At 46.4% G+C, this 22,187-nt stretch overlaps 1 protein-coding gene across 3 annotated transcripts in view; it reads right to left on the bottom strand.

The window, feature by feature from the left end:
* Positions 1-2,551: 2,551 nt before the first annotated feature.
* LOC136005566 (uncharacterized) overlaps positions 2,552-22,187 on the bottom strand; it is a 42,294-nt gene continuing 22,658 nt past the window's right edge. For 2 of the 3 annotated variants that reach the window (XM_065663157.1, XM_065663158.1), the window contains exons 11-15: positions 22,019-22,150; positions 17,699-17,833; positions 14,903-15,037; positions 5,772-5,941; positions 2,552-3,691 (exon numbers count right to left, since the gene is read on the bottom strand). In XM_065663157.1, the coding sequence (XP_065519229.1) occupies positions 3,543-3,691; positions 5,772-5,941; positions 14,903-15,037; positions 17,699-17,833; positions 22,019-22,150 (721 nt within the window). In that variant the 3' untranslated portion in view covers positions 2,552-3,542. The remainder of the gene's footprint in view (positions 3,692-5,771; positions 5,942-14,902; positions 15,038-17,698; positions 17,834-22,018; positions 22,151-22,187) is intronic. The other variant, XM_065663159.1, reaches the window with a different exon arrangement.

Genomic DNA, 22,187 nt, shown 5'->3' with positions numbered 1-22,187 from the left:
TCAACTCCTACACTAAATAGAAAAAAATGGACTGTATTTCTGTGGGCAAACCATAAACGCATCAGTAAGGGGGGGGGGGGGGGGGTTGGGGGGGGCGGGGAGAAAGAGAAAGAGAATCAAAGGCCCTGTTTCACAAGCAATTTTCCTAAAAACAAAGAATCACAGAGTAGTTAGGGTTGGAAAGGACCTCAAGATCACCTAGTTCCAAACCCCCTGCCATGGGCAGGGACCCCTCACACTAAACCATGCCACCCAAGGCTTTCTCCAGCCTGCCCCTGAACACTGCCAGGGATGGAGCACTCACAACCTCCCTGGGCCACCCATTCCAGTGCCTCAGCACCCTAACGGTAAAGAACTTCTTCCTTATATCCAGTCTAAACTTCCCCTGTTTAAGTTTTAACCTGTTACCCCTTGTCCTGTCACTACAGTCCCTAATGAAGAGTCCCTCCCCAGCATCCTCATAGCCCCCCCTCAGACACTGCTCTGAGGTCTCCGCACAGCTTCTCTCCTCCGGCCTGAACAGCCCCAACTTTCCCTGCCTGCCTCCATACAGGACGTGCTCCAGCCCCTGACCATCCTCGGGGCCCTCCTCTGCACTTGCTCCAACAGCTCCATGTCCTTTTTATGCTGAGGACACCAGAACTGTACACAGCGCTCCCTCAAATACTGCTTCTAGGTTTTAACTTCTTTGTTAGTTGTCTTGCACCAGAAACCTGTGCAGTAAATCGAATTACAACATACGACCATAAGAACCATATCATCCCGGAATGGTTTGGGTTGAAGGGACCTTAAAGCTCATCCAGTTCCAAAGCCCTGCCAGGAGCAGGGACACCTTCCACTAGAGCAGGTTGCTGCAAGCCCTGTCCAGCCTGGCCCAGAGCACTTCCAGCCTATGAAGGCAGGCTGAGAGAGCTGGGCTGCTTCAGCCTGCAGAAGAGCAGGCTGCTTTAGGGGAGACCTTAGAGCAGCTCCGGTGCCTAAAGGGGCCCTAAAAGAAATCTGGGGAGGGGCTTTGGACAAGAGCATGTAGTGAAAGGACAACAGAGAGTGGTTTTAAACTGAAAGAGGGGAAATTTAAATTAGACATTAGGAAGTTCTTTACTGTGAGGCTGGTGAGGCCCAGGTTGTCCAGAGAAGCTGTAGCTGCCCGGAGATCTTAAATTGTTTCAGAAATTAACTTCTTCTTGCGGTTGAGCTAAAAGAAAGCAAAGACATAACAGCCGGATCCTCACAAAGCAGTTCCGCCTTCTATGATGGGGCTATGGAACTGATGGACAAGGGTAGAGCAGTTGATGTCATCTACCTGGACTTGTGCAAAGCGTTCGACACTGTCCCACATGACATCCTTCTCTCTAAATTGGAGAGACATCAGTTTGATGGATGGACCACTCGGTGGATAAAGAACTGGCTGGATGGCCGCACACAAAGAGTTGTGGTCAATGGCTTAATGTCCGGCTGGAGACCGGTAACAAGCGGTGTCCGTCAGGGATTGGTGTTGGGACCGGTCTTGTTCAACATCTTCGTCGCTGACATGGACAGTGGGATTGAGTGTGCCCTCAGCAAGTTTGCCGATGACACCAAGCTGTGTGGTTCGGTTGATACACTGGAGGGAAGGAATGCCATCCAGAGGGACCTTGACACGCTTGTGAGGTGGGCTGATGCCAACCTTATGAAGTTCAACCACGGCAAGTGCAAGGTCCTACACCTGGGTCGGAGCAATCCCAGGCACAGCTACAGGTTGGGCAGAGAAGAGATTCAGAGCAGCCCAAGGAGAAGGACTTGGGGGTGTTGGTCGATGAGAAAATGAACATGAGCCGGCTTCAGTGTGCGCTCGCAGCCCAGAAAGCCAACCGTATCCTGGGCTGCATCCAAAGGAGCGTGACCAGCAGGGCGAAGGAGGTGATCCTGCCCCTCTGCTCTGCTCTTGTGAGACCTCCCCAGGCCACGGGGATGATCAGGGGACTGGAGCACCTCCCGTATGAAGACAGGCTGAGGAAGTTGGGGCTGTTCAGCCTGGAGAAGAGAAGGCTGCGTGGGGAACCTCAGCAGCCTTCCAGTATCTGAAAGGGGTCTATAGGGATGCTGGGGAGGGACTCTTCGTCAGGGACCGTAGTGACAGAACAAGGGGTAATGGGTTAAAACTTAAACAGGGGAAGTTTAGATTGGATATAAGGAAGAAGTTCTTTCCTGTTAGGGTGCTGAGGCACTGGAATGAGTTGCCCAGGGAGGCTGTGAATGCTCCATCCCTGGCCTTGCCCAGGGCCAGGCTGGACAGGGCCTTTGGTGGGATGGTTTAGTGTGAGGTGTCCCTGCCCATGGCAGGGGGGTTGGAACTTGGATGATCTTAAGGTCCTTTCCAACCCTAACTATGATTCTATGATTTTAAGGTCCTCTCCAACCCAAACCAGTCTGTGGTTCTCTCAATTTATTCCGACACGATGCAGAGTAGAGACTTCACGTTGGATCTCAATACCCCACACAGAAGACCAAAAAGACTCCACCTCAAAACCAGCCAACACAGCCCCTCAGAAAAAAGCACAGAAATCTAGGGTTGCGTAGCACGTGTTGGGGTACACCTTTATTAATAAATTTAGACGTATTTTTTTTTTACTCACATTGTCATTTTCATGGGCCGCGAGAGCAGATATTTTAGATGAGATGATGGGCCTAAAACAGGGATGTGTGGTCTTTTTTGTCTATGAGCATGTTTCTCTTTTTTTTTGACCAACTTGCAGAATTAGAACTTATCACAATTAAATTTGTTCTGGGACTCCAAGGCGTTCTAAAACAACCTTCTAAATCAAAAACTGGCAAGTTTGGCCACCGTTCTCAAAACGGACGTCGACTTTTCTCCTTAAAAACACTCACTCCTCTGCAGGTTTGGTCCAAGGGATAAGCCTGAGGGGAAAAAAATCTGGCTTTTTTGTCTTCATGAAATCCAAAACCTGCATGGCTCATAGAAACTACCTGGCACAGAACAACCTGTTAATGTTAAAATGGCATCAGATATTCCTGCTCAAGTGATGGATACTCCAAAACATACAATTAGGATCAGAAGGACTAAGAAATGAAAATCTGGAAACTGGTTTGCAGGATTTAAGAAAACAGACCAGAATCAAATGCTTCCTTTGAGTAGCTGCAGAGCTTTGGACACAGTATGTAACTCATAAACAAAAAAAGGAACTTAACGGTACTGTAGAGGACATTAATGTTCAAGTGCTGATCTGAAAATGTGATTAAGACTGCCTGTGAGCACAGATGAGCCAATCACTTCTTCGGTTTACACACATAACCTATCAAAAGACATTAGCTCCCTCTCAAGTTTTCAAAACAAAAATCAGATACTTTGAGGCCTTTTGGGATTGCCAGTCCTGATTTCGGATGTCTGAAAAACACTAGGGAAAACATTGCCTTTCAGAAAATAAAGAGACCTAAACAGTAATGTCGACACACGCAACCTTTCTGCATACAACAAATCTCTCTCTGTGTCTCAAAACACTGCTGCCATCTACATCTGGGGTAAGCAGAGTATGGGAAGCACGTTAGCACATGGCATAGAGGATAATTCCAGAGGTACGAATTACTTTCAGTCTTCGGAAGTGGCGCAGGATGGTGATGATCCGATAGAAGCGCTTATCCATCTTCATAGAGGTGAACAATCTGATATCCTCCTCCACAATAAAAGGACAACCTGGAAAACAAGAAACGGCTTTGGTAGAGAAACAACTGCTGTAGGATACGCTTAATATTGCACACATAACTACACAACCTCTACTTAGCAACTGCACGTGCTTATAAACAATACAGTCATCAGCAGGACAGCCTCACACTGTCTCAGGAGCTTTGTCCTAACATCTAAACTATCACCAGAAAGAAGAATTACCAGCGTTCATTAAGTTAACGGAAACCCTGCACCATCCACAGGCCCCATTCAGTGAGCTCCCTCTGTTATCAGCCGTATCTACCAACGTCTCCCAAACCACGCACCCTCCTGTCAGGGTGAACATTACAATCACCGAGTGGTCTGTGTTGGAAGAAACCTTATGGCTCATCCAGCTCCAACCCCTGCCATGGGCAGGGACCCCTTCCGCTGGAGCAGCTTGCTCCAAGCCCCTGTGTCCAACCTGGCCTTGAGCACTGCCAGGGATGGGGCAGCCACAGCTTCTCTGGGCACCCTGTACCAGCGCCTCAGCACCCTCACAGGGAAGAGCTTGTGCCTAAGAGCTCATCTCAGTCTCCCCTCGGGCAGGTTCAAGCCATTCCCCTTGGCCTGTCCCTACAGGCCCTTGTCCCAAGCCCCTCTCCAGGTTCCCTGCAGCCCCTTTAGGCACTGGAGCTGCTCTCAGGTCTCCCCTTCAGGAGCCTGCTCTTCTCCAGGCTGCCCCAGCCCAGCTCTCTCAGCCTGGCTCCAGAGCAGAGCTGCTCCAGCCCTCGCAGCATCTCTGTGGCCCCCTGCTCTGGACTCAAGCAGGCCCACAGTATATTATCACCCTACCATAATATTGGGAGAGTCTCAATGAGCAACAAATCCAAAAGAAGCAGGAAAAAGTCTCAGTTTGTCATAAGGTGACTCCCAAGTACCCAGTGAATGCTTAGGGCAGAATGTTCTTGCGTTCTCTCCAGGGCAAAAATTAAGAGGCGGGCCCCAACATAAAGAACTCTCCTTCTGTGAGACAGACAGAGTTTCCTCCGTGTTTTATGTCTGAACTTAGAAACATGAGGACATTCTAAGGATATTGCCAAGCACGGCATGTGGAGTACACCCCTCCAGGAATAATTACATTCTTGTTCTCAAAAGGAATGTCAAATAGGGCATTTTAATATTAGAGATTCATTGTGCCATGTATCTTCGAAAAACTAACCTGTAAGAACAACTGGCTTTTAAGTTGAGGGAAAGACATTTTGGTGTATTGTCACTCTTTCCACACTTTAAAGAGGAGAAAACCTCTTGAGACTATCAGACAGCCCTGTCTTTTCTATAAACCCTCTGCAGCATGACTGATTACCCAGATTTCCCGACCTGAGAACAAGTATTTTAATAGTTCGTGTCCATTCTAGCTTAAAACCTGAAAGCACCGTTTATGCAGCTTGGTTATCAAAGCAGGAGCTTCCAGAACTTGTAGCAGTTCCCCACTAAACCTTTGTGCACTCAAAGATTTTGCTACAACACACTGTGAAAGTGATAATTTTTTTAGTGAAAACATATAAAAAGCAACCAAGTTGATAATGGGAAAAGTCTTCACTCAAAACCATAACCCTTATTGCTATGTTGTATGACTTTATCCAGAAAAGGTTTTTATACTGAGTACTTCAAAAGGTTTTTTATACTGAGAATATCAAAAGGATTTTATACTGATTACCCAGATCTGTACAGTAATAAGACACTTATAGTCCTTATGGCCTAGAATCTAATCTGGAACCAAATCTCATTTCTGTTCCCCTTCCCTTACACAGAGGCAGAAGCAGAACTTCCCAAGCTCCAGACTGCTGAAGCATTGTAACTCCACAAACTATTATTGTTTCACTACTTTTTTTTCATCTGAGAATAAGCAACAGCAGATTTCCTAAACACTCCAGCAGGTTAGCCCATTCCACCATTTACCACAGCCTGCACAGACTGTTAGCTGACAATAAAATGCTCCGAGTTACACCATAACGTGAAAAGCATGTGCTGTCATTAACAATTCAATATTTTGGTCAGTATCTTTATACTTGTGCTGCAACATCCAAATGTTACGAATTTGGTACTAAGAAAGGGATAAAAAAAATACCTTCTCTAGTCTCACTTTCTTCTCTTATGTATCTGTAGTACAGGGTTCTGTCTCTTGTATTCAGAGAACTTGGAGCCTGACAGCGGATCCTGTATTTGGCCATCATTGCTTTGTTTAGATTATTAACAACCGCATTGATCTGATCACATGTTATGCGGCATTTCATATACCTGAAAATAAAAAATAAAAATCAGTAACCAGAAAAACAAAGTTCTGTGTTTTTCACCTGCCTTCATTGAACACCTTATTCAGTTTCTTCTTCAGTTTTTCTGCTCTGTTAATGAATAAACACAGTAGTTAATTTCGTTCATTTCCTCGACTGTCTAATAATCTTGAAAGTAAAAAGCTGTGATAAAACTTAAACCAGAGAGATGAAACATCAGAAAGCTAAATTAAGTAAAAAAACCCCCAGTGCTTAAGTTGTAAGAAGCATTTCGAGATGGAGCAAAGGTTGCTGTTACATTGTACCACTTGAAATACAAATGCAGAAAAATCAAACAGCATTACAGAAAACACTGTACAAGCCAAAACTGAAATTAAATGTTTCTGCCTAAGAGCGCAATGTTATTAGCACTAGATACTGTGTGTGAATCTAGAGCCATTCCTGTCTTTTCCTGAAGAAATACCAGTTTTGTGTTGTTTTCTCTATTTTATTGTGCAGTGTACTGAGCTATGCAAGACACAGCTCCTCTGAACTTTCAGAGCGGTTCATAAAACTGGCACTAAAATAGTAAGATCTGCCAATAACAGCCTAGAGGTGCAGGAAGCACAGAAGATAAAGTGATGTGGAAGCATTAGAACACTGGAATATTTGCAAGTTAAACTATTTAGTATTTATAATGTAAAGGCATGAATTCAAGAAAAAGGAAACATGCTACAAACTGAGGAGCCATTATAAGTTTTAACCCATTACCCCTTGTCCTGGTCTCTTCGTCAGGGACTGTAGTGACAGGACAAGGGGTAACGGGTTAAAACTGAAACAGGGGAAGCTTAGATTGGATCTAAGGAGGAAATTCTTTCCTGTTAGGGTGGTCAGACACTGGAATGGGTTGCCCAGGGGGGTTGTGAGTGCTCCATCCCTGGCCATGCTCAGGGCCAGGCTGGACAGGGCCTTTGGTGAGATGGTTTAGTGTGAGGTGTCCCTGCCCATGGCAGGGGGGTTGGAACTGGATGATCTTGAGGTCCTTTCCAACCCAAACTATTCTATGATTCCATATAGAAACACAGGCTGAAACTCACATAAACAAGCAGTAAGCTAAATACAAAATAAGACCCCAGAAACCACTGCAGTAACAGAGAGGGCGCCCTTGTAACCTGAATTATCCTGTGACTGCTTTTCAGGCACTACAACAAACCAAACTTGGCTGTTGGTGTTTGGTTCAGTACCAGATCGCTGATGTGTGGAACTGAGGGAAGTGGTGCCATTAATTTTAAGAACAGAGTTCTTTAGGTTGGTACATCAGGTGGCTAAAAGCTGTACGAGAGTAAGGCTGAAAAGATTAATGAACAGAAAATTTCTTCCCTCGTTTTAATCTGAATGGAAAAACGTATTTGGAAAACATACAAAGCGTTAAAAGCACAAGCAGCTGATCATTGAGAAATTCAATACACCAAACCACAACGTGGCCAGGCATTCTACAATTGCCAACTAGAAATAACTGTTTGCTGTCAATCTGAAGAATAGCCAGCCCCTGCCAGGAACACAGGCCTGCAAGGGGAGTGTAAAATCTCCTGAATTCAAAGCATTTGATCTAAACCCAGCCTGAAGAGCTGCTAAGTTATTTGCTACCAGTTTTCAACTGTATTGATACTTTGGTTAATCCAGACTCAAAGTTTGAGGTGCAGGCATTTCTTTTTATAAGAATATTCTACTTTGCACAAATAGCATCTGTTCAAATAAAAGCAGCACTTCCACCCCTGAAGTTCAGTCACACTTGGCATAAACAACCACAGAAGGGCTTTGCCTGTATACATTAACTGCTATTTATTGCTCTATCTGCATCCCTTAGCCTATTTATGAAGTCACAGGGGAGGGTGCAGAGTTACAAAGATTAAGGCCAGAGGATAAAATACCTACATTTAAGTTCCTGTGCTCCCACTACCAGAAGCCAAAGAGTGTGGGAAGCAGAAACAGAAAAGCAGGATTTGGTTACCTGAGCCTGAGAAACGAGTGCTCAACGAGAGGCCCTCAGGGATCCAAGGTGTGCTTGGCGGCGGCCAGCAGATGTGCTAGGGTTTAGAGACAACTCACTAACTAAAGATCTGACAGTGCATGCTACAGCATCCGCAAAGCCACCAACTGCCTTCTGGTTTCTCCAAAGGCATTCAGGGACAAGAGGGGGAGGTGGGGCACCCAGTAAGCATAGGGACACCAGTATCACAGACATATACACGTAGATGCCTTCATCTGAAAGGAAATTCTGCCAAAAGAAACTGCAATTTTTTTTTCTGTGCGTAACCGTACGGGTCACAAAACCCCCTCATGTTTCGAACAACCATGGCTGGCAAACACGTAAATGCTGGCACTTATCCCGTTGGCACATACAGCAATATGAAAACACAAAGTTGAGAAGTTAAAAATTCACCCATTTAATTTAGATTTAAAGTAACTTTAAAATCTATTTTACTACACCAAATGCAAAAGAAAAAAAAAATAGAAAATCAGATTCTTTTTTATTTTTTAAAAGAGTGACCCAATTTCAATTTTAATCCACAGAAGCTCTTTTCAAAACGTTTTTCTCCCTAGGTACGAAAACCAAAGCACAGTGCTAGTTCTTCAAAGAAAAAACCATCAGTATATCACATATATGTCACTGGAAAAGAGATGAACCTCCTCCTAATGGCTAGCCCCTGCTCCCTCAAAAGTATTTAGGCTAAAAGAAATCTCTGTTCCCCCAAGTTACCATCTTCTGAGACTTGAATTATAACGAATGTGCAAATTCTAAAATATCTTAAGTGGTAAGAATTTTATACAGGGAATAAAGCAAGCATTTTCTTTTGCCTTGAATTCAATGTTAACTGAGACAGCCACTGTGCAATTTCCTTTCTCTTCCTCCAAAACGTGCCTTTCTGTGACAGCTTTGAAGGGCGAGATAATTTGCAAGTTTCTTCCTGTGCTGAAGCATTCTGTTTGATCAAGGGACTCTTGCATCCACACTTTAACACAGCATGGACCTCTGCGAAATACCTGCTGCAGAGTTCCAAAATTAGGAAGCCACTGCAGACAATACCCCTTTTTGTGCCCTAATGATGTTAGGGATAGGCTGTTGTTCACATTCAGCACAAAGAGGGTGAAAACCACCTAGATTATTCAGTTACAATCTACAGCAGCTGTGGGAGGCAAGGAGAGAGGAATGAGACACTTGGCAGATGCAAAATCCAAGATACCCAGCTGGTACAGGATTTAGACACATATGTGATGCATTTGTGCTTTACTAAGTCCCTCAGACAGGCTTAGCACAGTCACAGTCCTGTGCTACCACAGCCAAGCAGCTCTAGGACTAGAGGTGTGCAAAGAAGCAGCAGGTATAAAGAGACCTGACATTGGAACCAGTGCTGACCTAGAGAACTGGGATACGAGCCTAATTCTCATTGTTCTAGGACAATATGTGAAGTGTGAGAAAACCTGGGTCACAAGCTTGCTGGTTAGATTTGAATAAACAGTATGTGAGATGGCAAGTTTAGCAGACTCTCCCAACCTTCTGTTACAACACTGCCAGGCAACAGATAAAAAATGGCAGACTAATAGTACTGCTTGAATTCATGTAAATGATCCTCCACAGAACAAACATGCTTTTCCCATACGAGTAAAAATACTTCTATAGCTCCAGAAGCACAGTTTAAGATGTGACCTTTGTATAAACCTGGAATAAATAGAAGAGAACCCATCTGGGCTCTATCCTGATAGGGCTCCCCACCTGGGATCAGCAGTGGAAAGTCTTCCATTTTTAGGGATAATGAAACAATCAAGAAGTTGCATGGAAGACTGTAGTGTTAAGTGGAAGACACAATATTTGGCCGCAATGTCTGGCTGGAACTACTCCTGCAATAGCATGGGACTAAAAATTCATGTACTCCAGATTCACCTTTCCAAAATTTTATCAGAGAAGCACCTACAGGATTAAATCCACCCTATACCAGAAATGATAACCAGAGTGAAAAATACCAGCAGCAGGTACTGTGAGAATGAAGACCTTGGGCCCACTGTAGGAGAGGACCTGGTTAGAGAACATCTTAAAAATCTGAACATGCACAAGTCCGTGGGACCTGATGGAATCCATCCGCGGGTCCTGAAGGAGCTGGCGAATGAAGTTGCTGAGCCACTGGCCATCATATTTGAAAAATCATGGCAGTCAGGTGAAGTTCCCGACGACTGGAAAAAGGGAAATATAACCCCCATTTTCAAGAAGGGGAAAATGGAAGACCCGGGGAATTACAGACCAGTCAGTCTCACCTCTGTGCCTGGTAAAATCTCAGAGCAGATTCTCCTGGAAGGCATGCTAAGGCTCATGAAAAACAACAAGGTGCTTGGTGACAGCCAGCACGGCTTCACTAAGGGCAAATCCTGCTTGACCAATTTGGTGGCCTTCTATGATGGGGCTACAGGATTGATGGATAAGGGTAAAGCAGTTGATGTCATCTACCTGGACTTGTGCAAAGCGTTTGACACTGTCCCACACGACATCCTTCTCTCTAAATTGGAGAGACATCAGTTTGATAGGTGCAGCACTCAGTGGATAAAGAACTGGCTGGATGGCCGCACGCAAAGACTTGTGGTCAATGGCTCGATGTCCGGCTGGAGACCAGTAATGAGTGGTGTCCCCCAGGGATTGGTGATGGGACCGGTCATGTTGACAGCCAGCATGGCTTCCCTAAGGGGAAATCCTGCCTGACCAATTTGGTGGCCTTCTATGATGGGGCTACAGAATTGATGGATAAGGGTAAAGCAGTTGATGTCATCTACCTGGACTTGTGCGAAGCGTTTGACACTGTCCCACAGATGCCATCCAGAGGGACCTTGACACGCTTGTGAGGTGGGCTGATGCCAGCCTTATGAAGTTCAACCACAACAAGTGCAAGGTCCTACACCTGGGTCGGAGCAATCCCAGGCACAGCTACAGACTGGGCAAAGAAGAGATTCAGAGCGGCCCTGCAGAGAAGGACTTGGGGGTGCTGGTCGATGAGAAAATGGACATGAGCTGGCTTCAGTGTGCGCTCGCAGCCCAGAAATCCAACCGTATCCTGGGCTGCATCAAAAGGAGCGTGACCAGCAGGTCGAAGGAGGTGATCCTGCCCCTCTGCTCTGCTCTTGTGAGACCTCACCTGGAGCATTGTGTGCAGTTCTGGTGTCCTCAGCATAAAAAGGACATGGAACTGCTGGAACAAGTCCAGAGGAGGCCACGAGAATGATCAGGGGGCTGGAGCACCTCCCGTATGAAGACAGGCTGAGGAAGTCGGGGCTGTTCAGCCTGGAGAGGAGAAGGCTGCGTGGGGACCTCATAGCAACCTTCCAGTACCTGAAGGGGGCTATAGGCTTGCTGGGGAGAGACTCTTCTTCAGGGACTGTAGTGACAGGACAAGGGGTAAGGGGCTAAAACTTAAACAGGGGAAGTTTAGATTGGATATAAGGAAGGAGCTCTTTCCTGTTAGGGTGCTGAGGCACTGGAATGGGTTGCCCAGAGAGGCTGTGAATGCTCCATCCCTGGCAGTGTTCAAGGCCAGGGTGGATGAAGCCTTGGGTGAGATGGTTTAGTGTGAGATGTCCCTGCCCATGGCAGGGGGGTTGGAACTGGATGATCTTGAGGTCCTTTCCAACCCTAACTATTTTATGATTCTATGACACAACAAGGGCAATGGCTTTAATGTGACAGAGGGGAGACTGAGATGAGCTCTTAGGCAGAAGCTCTTCCCTGTGAGGGTGCTGAGGCACTGGCACAGGGTGCCCAGAGAAGCTGTGGCTGCCCCATCCCTGGCAGTGCTCAAGGCCAGGTTGGACACAGGGGCTTGGAGCAAGCTGCTCCAGTGGAAAGTGTCCTGCCTGTGGCAGGGGTTGGAACTGGAAGAGCTTTAAGTTCCCTTCCAACTAGACCATCGGTAATTTCAGGGTAACAATTTGGTCATAAACATAATTCCCTCATTTGGGCAGAAATATTTGTTCTTGTCTATCAAATGCCATGTAAGAAAAGTTACTCCTACATAACAGACTGAAAAACACCCTTTAAGGGAACAGCACAGGATGGGGCAAGTTGGTGCAGTCCGGCCAGTTTAGACCCATATGGCCAGTGCAAAAGTCTAAAAGAGAGCAGAGACTAACAGCAGACTTCTAAGAGAGCAGAGACTAACAGCAGACTGTCGTACCCTGAATGAAGTCATAGCAGCACTGAGTGCTGCCGTACCAGACATGCTAGAACTTCAGTATGAACTCGAGTCAAAGGCAGCTAAGTGAGATATCACAATTGATATCGCCAAGGCATTTTTCTCCATCCCTTTGGCAGCAGAGTGCAGGCCACAGTTCATGTTTACTTGGAGGGGCATCCAGTACATTTGGAATCAACTGCCCCAGGGCTGAAAACACAGCTGCTAGAAAGCAGAAAAAAGACTGCTACAGCTGAACCCATGACACGAGGACCTATAATAATCACAGAATCACAGAATCCCAGGGGTTGGAAGGGACCTCAAAAGATCATCTAGTCCAAACCCCCGCAAGAGCAGGGTAACCTACAGTACATCACAGAGGAACTTGTCCAGGCGGGCCTTGAATATCTCCAGTGTAGGAGACTCCACAACCCCCCTGGGCAACCTGTTCCAGTGCTCTGTCACTCTTACAGTAAAGAAGTTCTTCCTGATGTTAACGTGGAACTTCCTATGCTCCAGTTTACACCCATTGCCCCTTGTCCTATCACTGGATATCACTGAAAAAAGCCTAGCTCCATCATCCTGACACCTACCCTTTACATATTTGTAAACATTGATGAGGTCACCCCTCAGTCTCCTCTTCTCCAAGCTAAAGAGACCCAGCTCCCTCAGCCTCTCCTCATAAGGGAGATGTTCCACTCCCTTAATCATCTTTGTGGCTCTGCGCTGGACTCCTTCAAGCAATTCCCTGTCCTTCTTGAACAGAGGGGCCCAGAACTGGACGCAATATTCCAGATGCGGCCTCACCAAGGCTGAGTAGAGGGGGAGGAGAACCTCTCTTGACCTACTAACCACTCCCTTTCTAATGCACCCTAAGATGCCATTTGCCTTCTTGGCCGCAAGAGCACATTGCTGGCTCATGGTCATCCTCCTATCCACCAGGACCCCCAGGTCCCTTTCCCCTTCGCTACTTTCCAGCAGGTCAACCCCCAACCTGTACTGGTACATGGGGTTGTTCTTCCCCAGATGCAAGACTCTACACTTGCCCTTGTTAAATTTCATCAAGTTTCTCCCCGCCCAACTCTCCAGCCTGTCCAGGTCTCGCTGAATGGCAGCACAGTCCTCTGGTGTGTCAGCCACTCCTCCCAGTTTTGTGTCATCAGCAAACTTGCTGAGGGTGCACTCAGTTCCCTCATCCAGGTCATTGATGAAAATATTAAACAGCACCGGTCCCAGCACCGACCCCTGAGGGACTCCACTAGTCACAGACCTCCAGCTAGATTCTGCGCCATTGACCACAACTCTCTGCCTTCTTCCTTTCAACCAGTTCTCGATCCACCTCACTACTTGATCATCAAGCCCACACTTCTTTAGCTTATCTATGAGGATGCTGTGGGAGACAGTATCAAATGCCTTACTGAAATCAAGGAAAACCACATCTACCGCTCTACCATCATCCCTCCACCTAGTCACTTCCTCATAGAAGGCTATAAGGTTGGTCATACATGACTTCCCCCTCATAAAACCATGTTGGCTGTTCTTAATGACCCCCTCATCCTTGATATGCCTAGTGATGGAGTCAAGAATAAGTTGTTCCATCATCTTTCCAGGGATGGAGGTAAGGCTGACCGGTCTATAATTACCCGGGTCCTCCTTCTTGCCCTTCTTATAGATTGGTGTGACCTTTGCCATCCGCCAATCCTCAGGCACCTCGCCCGTTTCCCACGACTTACCAAAGATGATGGAGAGTGGCCTAGCAATGACCTCCGCCAGCTCCCTCAGCACCTGTGGGTGCATTCCATCCGGACCCATCGATTTACAGATGTCCAGATTGCATAGCTGATCCCTAACCCAATCCTCATCTACCAAAGCAAACTCCTCCTTTGTCCTGACTCCTTCTGGGGCTATAGAAATCCGGGGCCCTCGGGGAGAGTCTGCAGGAGTAAAGACAGAGGCAAAGAAGGCATTCAGCACCTCTGCCTTCTTTATATCCTCTGTCTCCAGGGCACCCACTTCGTTCAGCAGTGGGCCTATATTGCCTCTTGTGTTAGTTTTATTTGCAATGTATTTGAAGAAACCCTTTCTATTGTCTTTAACCCGACTAGCAAGATTGAGTCCCAAGGAGGCCTTAGCTGTCCTAATTGCCTCCCTACATCCTCTAACAACTGTCCTATATTCCATAATCAGGTCCTCACAGTAGAGGAAAAACCCACAGTTGTCCATTCCAAAAATCTGGGATGTTATAATGGGAGGCCTTTTTTTCTTTTAAAAAGTCTGGTTTCTTTTCCTGTCCCAGAGCAGGCTGGTAAAGTCAAGACCTTAAGCTTTCAGAAACCAACTGTTAGGTTGAATAAAACCAGCATTTTTTATTGATTCTCCTTTTAAGCATAACCGTACCTTTACTCTTATGACATAGTGGGTCCCTTACTTTACGCCTCTTTGCAGAACACAAAGAGAACGCATCTATACATACAGTAGCTAAGATATTTCATAAACTCAAAGTGACTTTAGAGAGGTTTGGGGTTTAAGTGATGGTTTCTCATCTTCCCAGCATACACATCAGAAAGGAACATAAGCACCTCCATTACTTTCATTTCCAGGTTTTACAGTGTTGCACATAAGCTATCTGGAGCTCACATCATGATGTTCCACCATGTGGAACATCTACAACTTTAAAGCAGCTCTGTCAGTCTCAGATCTGCAAGAGCTCACTCACCCAGACCTGCCCTTGCCACCAGACTGGCACAACAGCGGTAAGAAAAGCCACGCATACTTACACAGGAAGTTCTTCAAGATCTTCCGGGGTTACTCGGAGAATTTTCTGAGAAAATGCTGGTATTTCGCATGCCTTTGGCGGTTTTCCTTCCTTGCCTTGTGGTCTTTCTGAAGGTTTCTTGCTTCTCCCAAAGGCACTGTAAATTGAATGAATATTAAGTGTATAAATAGCAGGTAAGTGTAAGGAGAATACCATTAAAGTATCAAGTCTGCTCACTCACAGGCCCAAACTTCCGACCCATCTGTCTGAAGGAAGACAATTCACAATCTCTTCTGAAAGAAGAGGAAATAACAAAGCGCACCTACTCCATTGTAAGCGGTGTTCTTCAGCTGACTTCGGGATAGCTCTTCATTTCTCGGCTAGAGAGGCTGATAGCCGGTGAATTAGAAGCACTCCAAACACAGCACAGCGCAGTTCAGGATTCAACGTACCATTACATTTCACACAGAACATGAGGCCTCACTTTTCATCAGATGAACCACAGCACAGAGCTGCAGCCTAACAGGCAGATCTCAAACACTTCACAGCTCTTTGAAACAATTCCAAACCTTGGGAAGCCTGACTCGCCCATTAAGGTTATAAAGCAAAGGAATCCAACACCATGCAGCAGGCTAGGGCTGTTTACATATGAATTTCTGTTGCTTAGGCAAGCTCCCAAAAGCTGAGGAATGTCCTGCTTTGAGTGATTATTAGAGAATCACTTTCATAAAATTACTTTTCCTCAAAGCCCTCACCTTAGAGCCTCAAACACCAACTTACTTGCCAGTCGCACACCCAGCTGCTCTCCTACTCACTGGTAAGAGGACAGCAAAGAGCATTTAGCCTAATCCAGCTGAACAAAGGACATAGCTGGGATGAGATGTGCAACACAAATAACTTAAAAGCAGTACCAATCCCATCTGTCACAAGAAGCTGATCCTCTACTTCAATCTAACCTTCCCGCGAGAAGAAATATTTGAAAGGGCTCTACACCCACTGAAGGGCACACTAGTGCCCCATCTGTTGACAAGAGGGCTGAGATTTCATGTGTTGCTCAAGGCAACACCCCCAAAACAAGTGTCCTGCACTAGCGGCAGGGAACATCTGCCAAGGGTTCCCTCAGGGAAGGGTGTGGATTTCTGGTGGTTTGGAAGGAGGATACGAAATTGGATAAACACAATGACCAAGAGATGCAAGTTCACATCTTAAAACTTCATTCCTCCCATGCACTCCAGTCTTACGCTATCCTCCTCGCCACAACAAACACACCTTTCCTAGAGGATTCCCTGCTCATCTATACCATCTATGACCCACAGGTACTTCGGGGCTGTGGGTTCCCACCCACTACCTCGACTCTATACAGCTGCAATGAGATAGTACATTTACACAGTTGGCTGCTAACCTCAACCACGAAAAGAAACAACTGAAGCATGTTTCAAAACCTTGCTGCTGTGTAATGATAATCTGCTCTCTAAATAAACACCTGGAATACAAAGAGCTTAAGACATACTCAACTCGCTTTTTACTTCAGTGAGATTCCTCTGCTAAATGAGAACATCAGAACCAAGAATATGAGAGAAAAACAGCTAAAGACATGAACTGCCCCATTCCTCTCTGTGTGCATTCTCAGTCTTCCTCAGATTTGAAGGCCTGCATCTCCATGCTCAAGTGCTTTGCTTTCTCCATCACTTACAGAACGTATTCTAAGGGCAATCAGTGCTTGCCTCCCCACGCAGATTGGGACATACAGGAGCAGAAATGGAGAAAGTCAACGCAGGAATGTTTGAGGAAGACGACTGAAGACCTATTTACAGCAATACAGATGGATCCTGACCAATTACGCTCTGTCTGGCACTTGCTTCATCCTCCACTGCACAACAAAGTGAACATCAAGAAGTGACAACACCAGAGACATTGGCACACAGTGCCCAAAGAAGCTGTGGCTACCCCATCCCTGGCAGTGTCCAAAGCCAGGCTGGACAGGGCTTGGCGCATCCTGCTCTAGCGGAAGGTGTCCCTGCCTGTGCCAAGGGGGTGGAACTGGGTAAACTTTAACGTCCCTTCCAACCTAAATCGGTCTTGGATTTTAGGATAACAATTTAGTATCAGGCATCAAGAGAACTCCCTCTTTTGGGCAGAAATACTTGTCCGTGTCCAAAAAATGCCATTTAAGAAAAGTTATTACTACATGACAGACTGCAGGCAATAACATCTGTCAATCTGGTCCTGAGGGTAGGGGACAAGAAACACACAGCTTTCCATTCCAGATATCTGGGATCTTTCAGTGGGTGGTCTTGGTTGCTTTTAACAAGTCTGACTGACAGTCTGAATCAGATTAAGTGTCTGAATGCCTGTCCCAGAGCAGATTGGTAAATCCAGACCTGAAGCTGTCAGAAACCAACTGTTAGGTTGAATAAAACCAGCATTTATTATTAGTTTTCCTTTTAAGCAAAACCTTACCTTTCCTCTTTCATTTACGCTTCTATGCAGAACACAAGGAAAACGCATCTATACACACAGCAGCTAAGATATTTCATAAACTCAAAGTGACTTCAGAGAATGAGAGGTTTGGGGTTTAAGTGATGGTTTCTCATCTTCCCAGCATACACATTAGAAAGGAACATAAGCACCTCCATTACTTTCATTTCCAGGTTTTACAGTGTTGCACATAAGCTATCTGGAGCTCACATCATGATGTTCCACCCCGTGGAACATCTACAACTTTAAAGCAGCTCAGATCTGCAAGAGCTCACTCACCCAGACCTGCCCTTACCACCAGACTGGCACGACAGTGGTAAGAAAAGCCACGCATACTTACGGTGGAACTTCTTGAACATCTTCTGTTTCGACTTTGACTGTATCCCTTGGAAATCCTGGGTTTGCTGATGCCTTCGTGTGTTGTTTTTCCGTCTCCCGTGGCCTGGTGTCATGGCCCGAGTTTTGCAAAAACTCTCTGTAAAATGAATGAATATTAAGTGTATAAATAGCAAGTACGTATAAGGAGACATCACAGGTCCATAGGTACATCATGTATAAGGTACATCACAGTATCAAGTCTGCTCACTCACAGGACTAAAGTTCTGACCCATCTGTCTGAAGGAAGACAATTCACAATCTCTTCTGAATGAAGAGGAAATAACAAAGCGCACCTACTCCATTGTAAGCTGTGTTCTTCAGCTGACTTCGGGATAGCTCTTCATTTCTTGGCTAGAGAGGCTGATAGCCGGTGAATTAGAAGCACTCCAAACACAGCACAGCGCAGTTCACAATTCAACGTACCATTACATTTCACACAGAACATGAGGCCTCGCTTTTCATCAGATGAACCACAGCACAGAGCTGCAGCCTAACAGGCAGATCTCAAACACTTCACAGCTCTTTGAAACAATTCCAAACCTTGGGAAGCCTGACTCGCCCATTAAGGTTATCAAGCAAAGGAATCCAACACCATGCAGCAGGCTAGGGCTGTTTACATATGAATTTCTGTTGCTTAGGCAAGCTCCCAAATGCTGAGGAATGTCTTGCTTTGAGTGATTATTAGAAAATTATTTTCATATTTCCTCAAAGCCCTCACCTTAGAGCCTCAAACACCAACTTACTTGCCAGTCGCACACCCAGCTGCTCTCCTACTCACTGGTAAGAGAACAGCAAAGGGGATGCATTTAGCCTAATAAATCTGATCAAAGGACATAGCTGGGATGAGATGTGCAACACAAATAACTTAAAGCAGTACCAATCCCATCTGCCACAAAAAGCTGATCCTTTACTTCAATCTAACCTTCCCACGAGAAGAAATATTTGAAAGGGCTCTACACTCACTGAAGGGCACACTAGTGCCCCATCTGTTGACACCAGGGCTGAGATTTCATGTGTTGCTCAAGGCAACACCCCCAAACCAAGTGTCCTGCACTAGCAGCAGGGAACATCTGCCAAGGGTTCCCTCAGGGAAGGGTGTGGATTTCTGGTGGTTTGGAGGACGATATGAAATGGGATAAACACAAGGACCAAGAGATGCGTGTTCACATCTTAAAACTTCATTCCTCCCATACACTCCAGTTTTATGCTATCCTCTTCACCACAACAAACACACCTTTCCTAGAGGATTCCCTGCTCATCTATACCATCAATTGCTGAGATGAGCAGCTTCACAGAGGATGCCTTCAACACCGGAGCAGGGGAGAGATCAGTGTCCAGGAGCCTCAAATCAGAGCGGCCAGAGCTACCAAGGGAGCCTCAAGTCCTTGACATGAACTGACACGAGCAGGTACTCACGTGGGGCGGAGTCAGGAGGAGCGGCACCAGCACTGAGTGGTTAAAAACCTGCCCCAGGGAGCGCGGCGACCAGGGCGGGTCGGGGCAGGCAACCAGGATGTTGAGCACCCATCATATGACCAGGGTCTGCTCTGGGAGCTCTGCTCTGGCTGGCCTTGCAGTGGCCAGCGTGGGCACCCAGACAGAGCAGATGACAGGGGAGGCTGCAGTGCAGAGCTCGGAGTGTAGAGAGTGCCTGCGCTGGTCTTGTGAGAGAAAGGTGCACGATGGGCAGGGTTGCACCCAGTGCTCCCTGGTGGAGGTCCTCCTGCAGCAGGGGCTGAGCTGCGGGGTGCTATTAAGAGGCTGCAAGATGTCAGGGTAGCTAAGAGGAAGCAGGGCTGCTTGCTCCAGCCCCAAACTGTGCAGGGGCCTCAAGCTCATGAAGGAAAGAAGGAGGCCATTACTCCGGTAAGCTGGGAATTAGTGACAAAAAAAACAAAAAACAAACCACAAACCAAAAATCGCACAACAAAAGAAGGAGGAAAAGGACAATTAAAGCCAAGGGGCTTCCTCCTAAATCTGTTGTCCCTACGCAGAACCCCTTTGCTGTCCTGCAGGAGGCTAATGAGGAAACGCGCTTGCACCAGAAATAGTCGGCTGACGCACAGGTAAAGATCTCTGCTGGCACTGCCAAGAAAAAGCGGCAGGTCGTAGTAGTAGGGAACTCTACTTTGAAAGGGACAGAAGCACTCGTCTGTTGGCCTGACCCTGATCCCAGGCGAGGTGTGTTGCCTACCAGGGGCATGGATCAGGGATGTTACAGAGAGGCTGCCTGCTCTAGTAAGTCCCAAGGACTATTACCCGCTCCTGGTGATCCATGTGGGTGCTAGGGATATAGACAGTAGTAGACTGGGGACCATAAGGAAAGACTACAGAGCCCTGGGAGAGGTGGTTAGGGTCTCTGGAGCTCAGATAGTCTTTTTGTCAATTCTCCAGGACACAGGGGAGGACCAAGAAAAAGCTGGGAGGATTGCCCAGGTTAATAAATGGTTAAAAGGGTGGTGTCATAGTCAAGGGTTTGGGTGTCTTAACATGGGACTGAAGCTTGTAGGCCAGGTCTACTGTGGGCTGGTGGAGCTGGTCTGGTGATAAAGAGGGGGAAGAGCAGTTTTGGTAGGAGGCTTGCCAGACTGGTCAAGGAGGCTTTAAACTAGATGTGTTGGGGGAGGTGGGCATCATTACATCCCAACACACCCAGTCAGTTGCCAACACCTAGAATAAATGCTCAGAGTAATGTAGATATATTCCAGGCGCTCTAGCCAATGAGCCGGCTTCATTTGGAGCTCGGCTCAGATGCCTCCATACAAATGCCCGTAGCATGGGGAACAAACAAGAGGAATTAGAGATGTGTGCACGTCTACAGGAGTATGATATAACAGGCATCACAGAAACATGGTGGGATGGCTCCTATGACTGGAGTGTTGGAATGGAAGGTTACAGGCTCTTTAGAAAAGACAGGCCTGGCAGGGAGGGGGAGTTGCCCTTTATGTTAGGGATAGGCTGGAGAGTCTGGAACTCTGTCTGGGGACAGATGAGCAGTTTACAGAGAGTTTGCGGGTCAGTTTGTGGGTTTGCGGGAACAAATTTCCTCTTTATATCCAATCTCAACTTCCCCTGTTGAAGTTTTAACCCATTATCTCTTGTCCTGTCACTGCAGTCCCTGATGAAGAGTCCCTCCCCAGAATCCCTATAGGCCCCCTTCAGATACTGGAAGGCTGCTATGAGGTCCCCACGCAGCCTTCTCTTCTCCAGGCTGAACAGCCCCAACTTCCTCAGCCTGTCTTCATACGGGAGGGGCTCCAGCCCCTGATCATCCTCGTGGCCTCCTCTGGACTTGTTCCAGCAGTTCCATGTCCTTTTGACCACAAACTCTCTGTAAACTGCTTGATCCTCCACTGCACAACAAAGAGAAGGTCAAGTGACAATACCAGAGACACTGGCATACAGTGCCCAGAGAAGCTGTGGCTACCCCATCCCTGGCAGTGTCCAAAGCCAGGCTGGACAGGGCTTGGAGCATCCTGCTCTAGTGGAAGGTGTCCCTACCTGTGCCAAGGGGGCAGAACTTGGCAAGCTTTAACATCCCTTCCAGCCTAAACTGGTCTGGGATTTTTGGATAACAATTTAGCATCAGGCATCAAGAGAACTCCCTCTTTTGGGCAGAAATATTTGTCCGTGTCCAAAAAATGCCATTTAAGAAAAGTTATTACTACATGACAGCCTACAGGCAAGAACATCTGTTTATCTGGTCCTGAGGGCAGGGGACAAGAAACACACAGCTTTCCATTCCAGAAATCTGGGATCTTTCAGTGGGTGGTCTTGGTTGCTTTTAACAAGTCTGATTTAATGCCTGTCCCCGAGCAGATTGGTAAGTCCAGACTTGAAGCTGTCAGAAACCAACTGTTAGGTTGAATAAAACCAGCATTTATTATTAGTTTTCCTTTTAAGCAAAACCTTACCTTTCCTGTTTCATTTACACTTCTATGTAAAACACAAGGAAAACACATCTATACACACAGTAGCTAAGATATTTCATAAACTCAAAGTGACTTTAGAGAATGAGAGGTTTGGGGTTTAAGTGATGGTTTCTGATCTTCCCAGCATACACATCAGAAAGGAACATAAGCACCTCCATTACTTTCTTTTCCAGGTTTTACAGTGTTGCACATAAGCTATCTGGAGCTCATATCATGATGTTCCACACTGTGGAACATCTACAACTTCAAAGCAGCACTGTCAATCTCAGAGCTGCAAGAGCTCACTCACCCAGACCTGCCCTTGCCACCAGACTGGCACAACAGCGGTAAGAAAAGCCACGCATACTTACGGAGGAACTTCTTGAGCATCTGTTTCGACAACAAGCATATCACTAGGAAATGCTGGGTTTTCAGACATCTTCAAGGGATTTTTTTCTCTCACAAGCGGCTTCACATCTTTTTTTTGGTTTACCAAAAACTTACTGTAAAATGAATAAATATTAAGTGTATAAATAGCAG

Source organism: Lathamus discolor, chromosome Z (genome assembly GCF_037157495.1).
Source record: "Lathamus discolor isolate bLatDis1 chromosome Z, bLatDis1.hap1, whole genome shotgun sequence".
NCBI lineage: Eukaryota > Metazoa > Chordata > Aves > Psittaciformes > Psittacidae > Lathamus > Lathamus discolor.
This window is presented reverse-complemented; position numbering and strand designations above follow the sequence as displayed.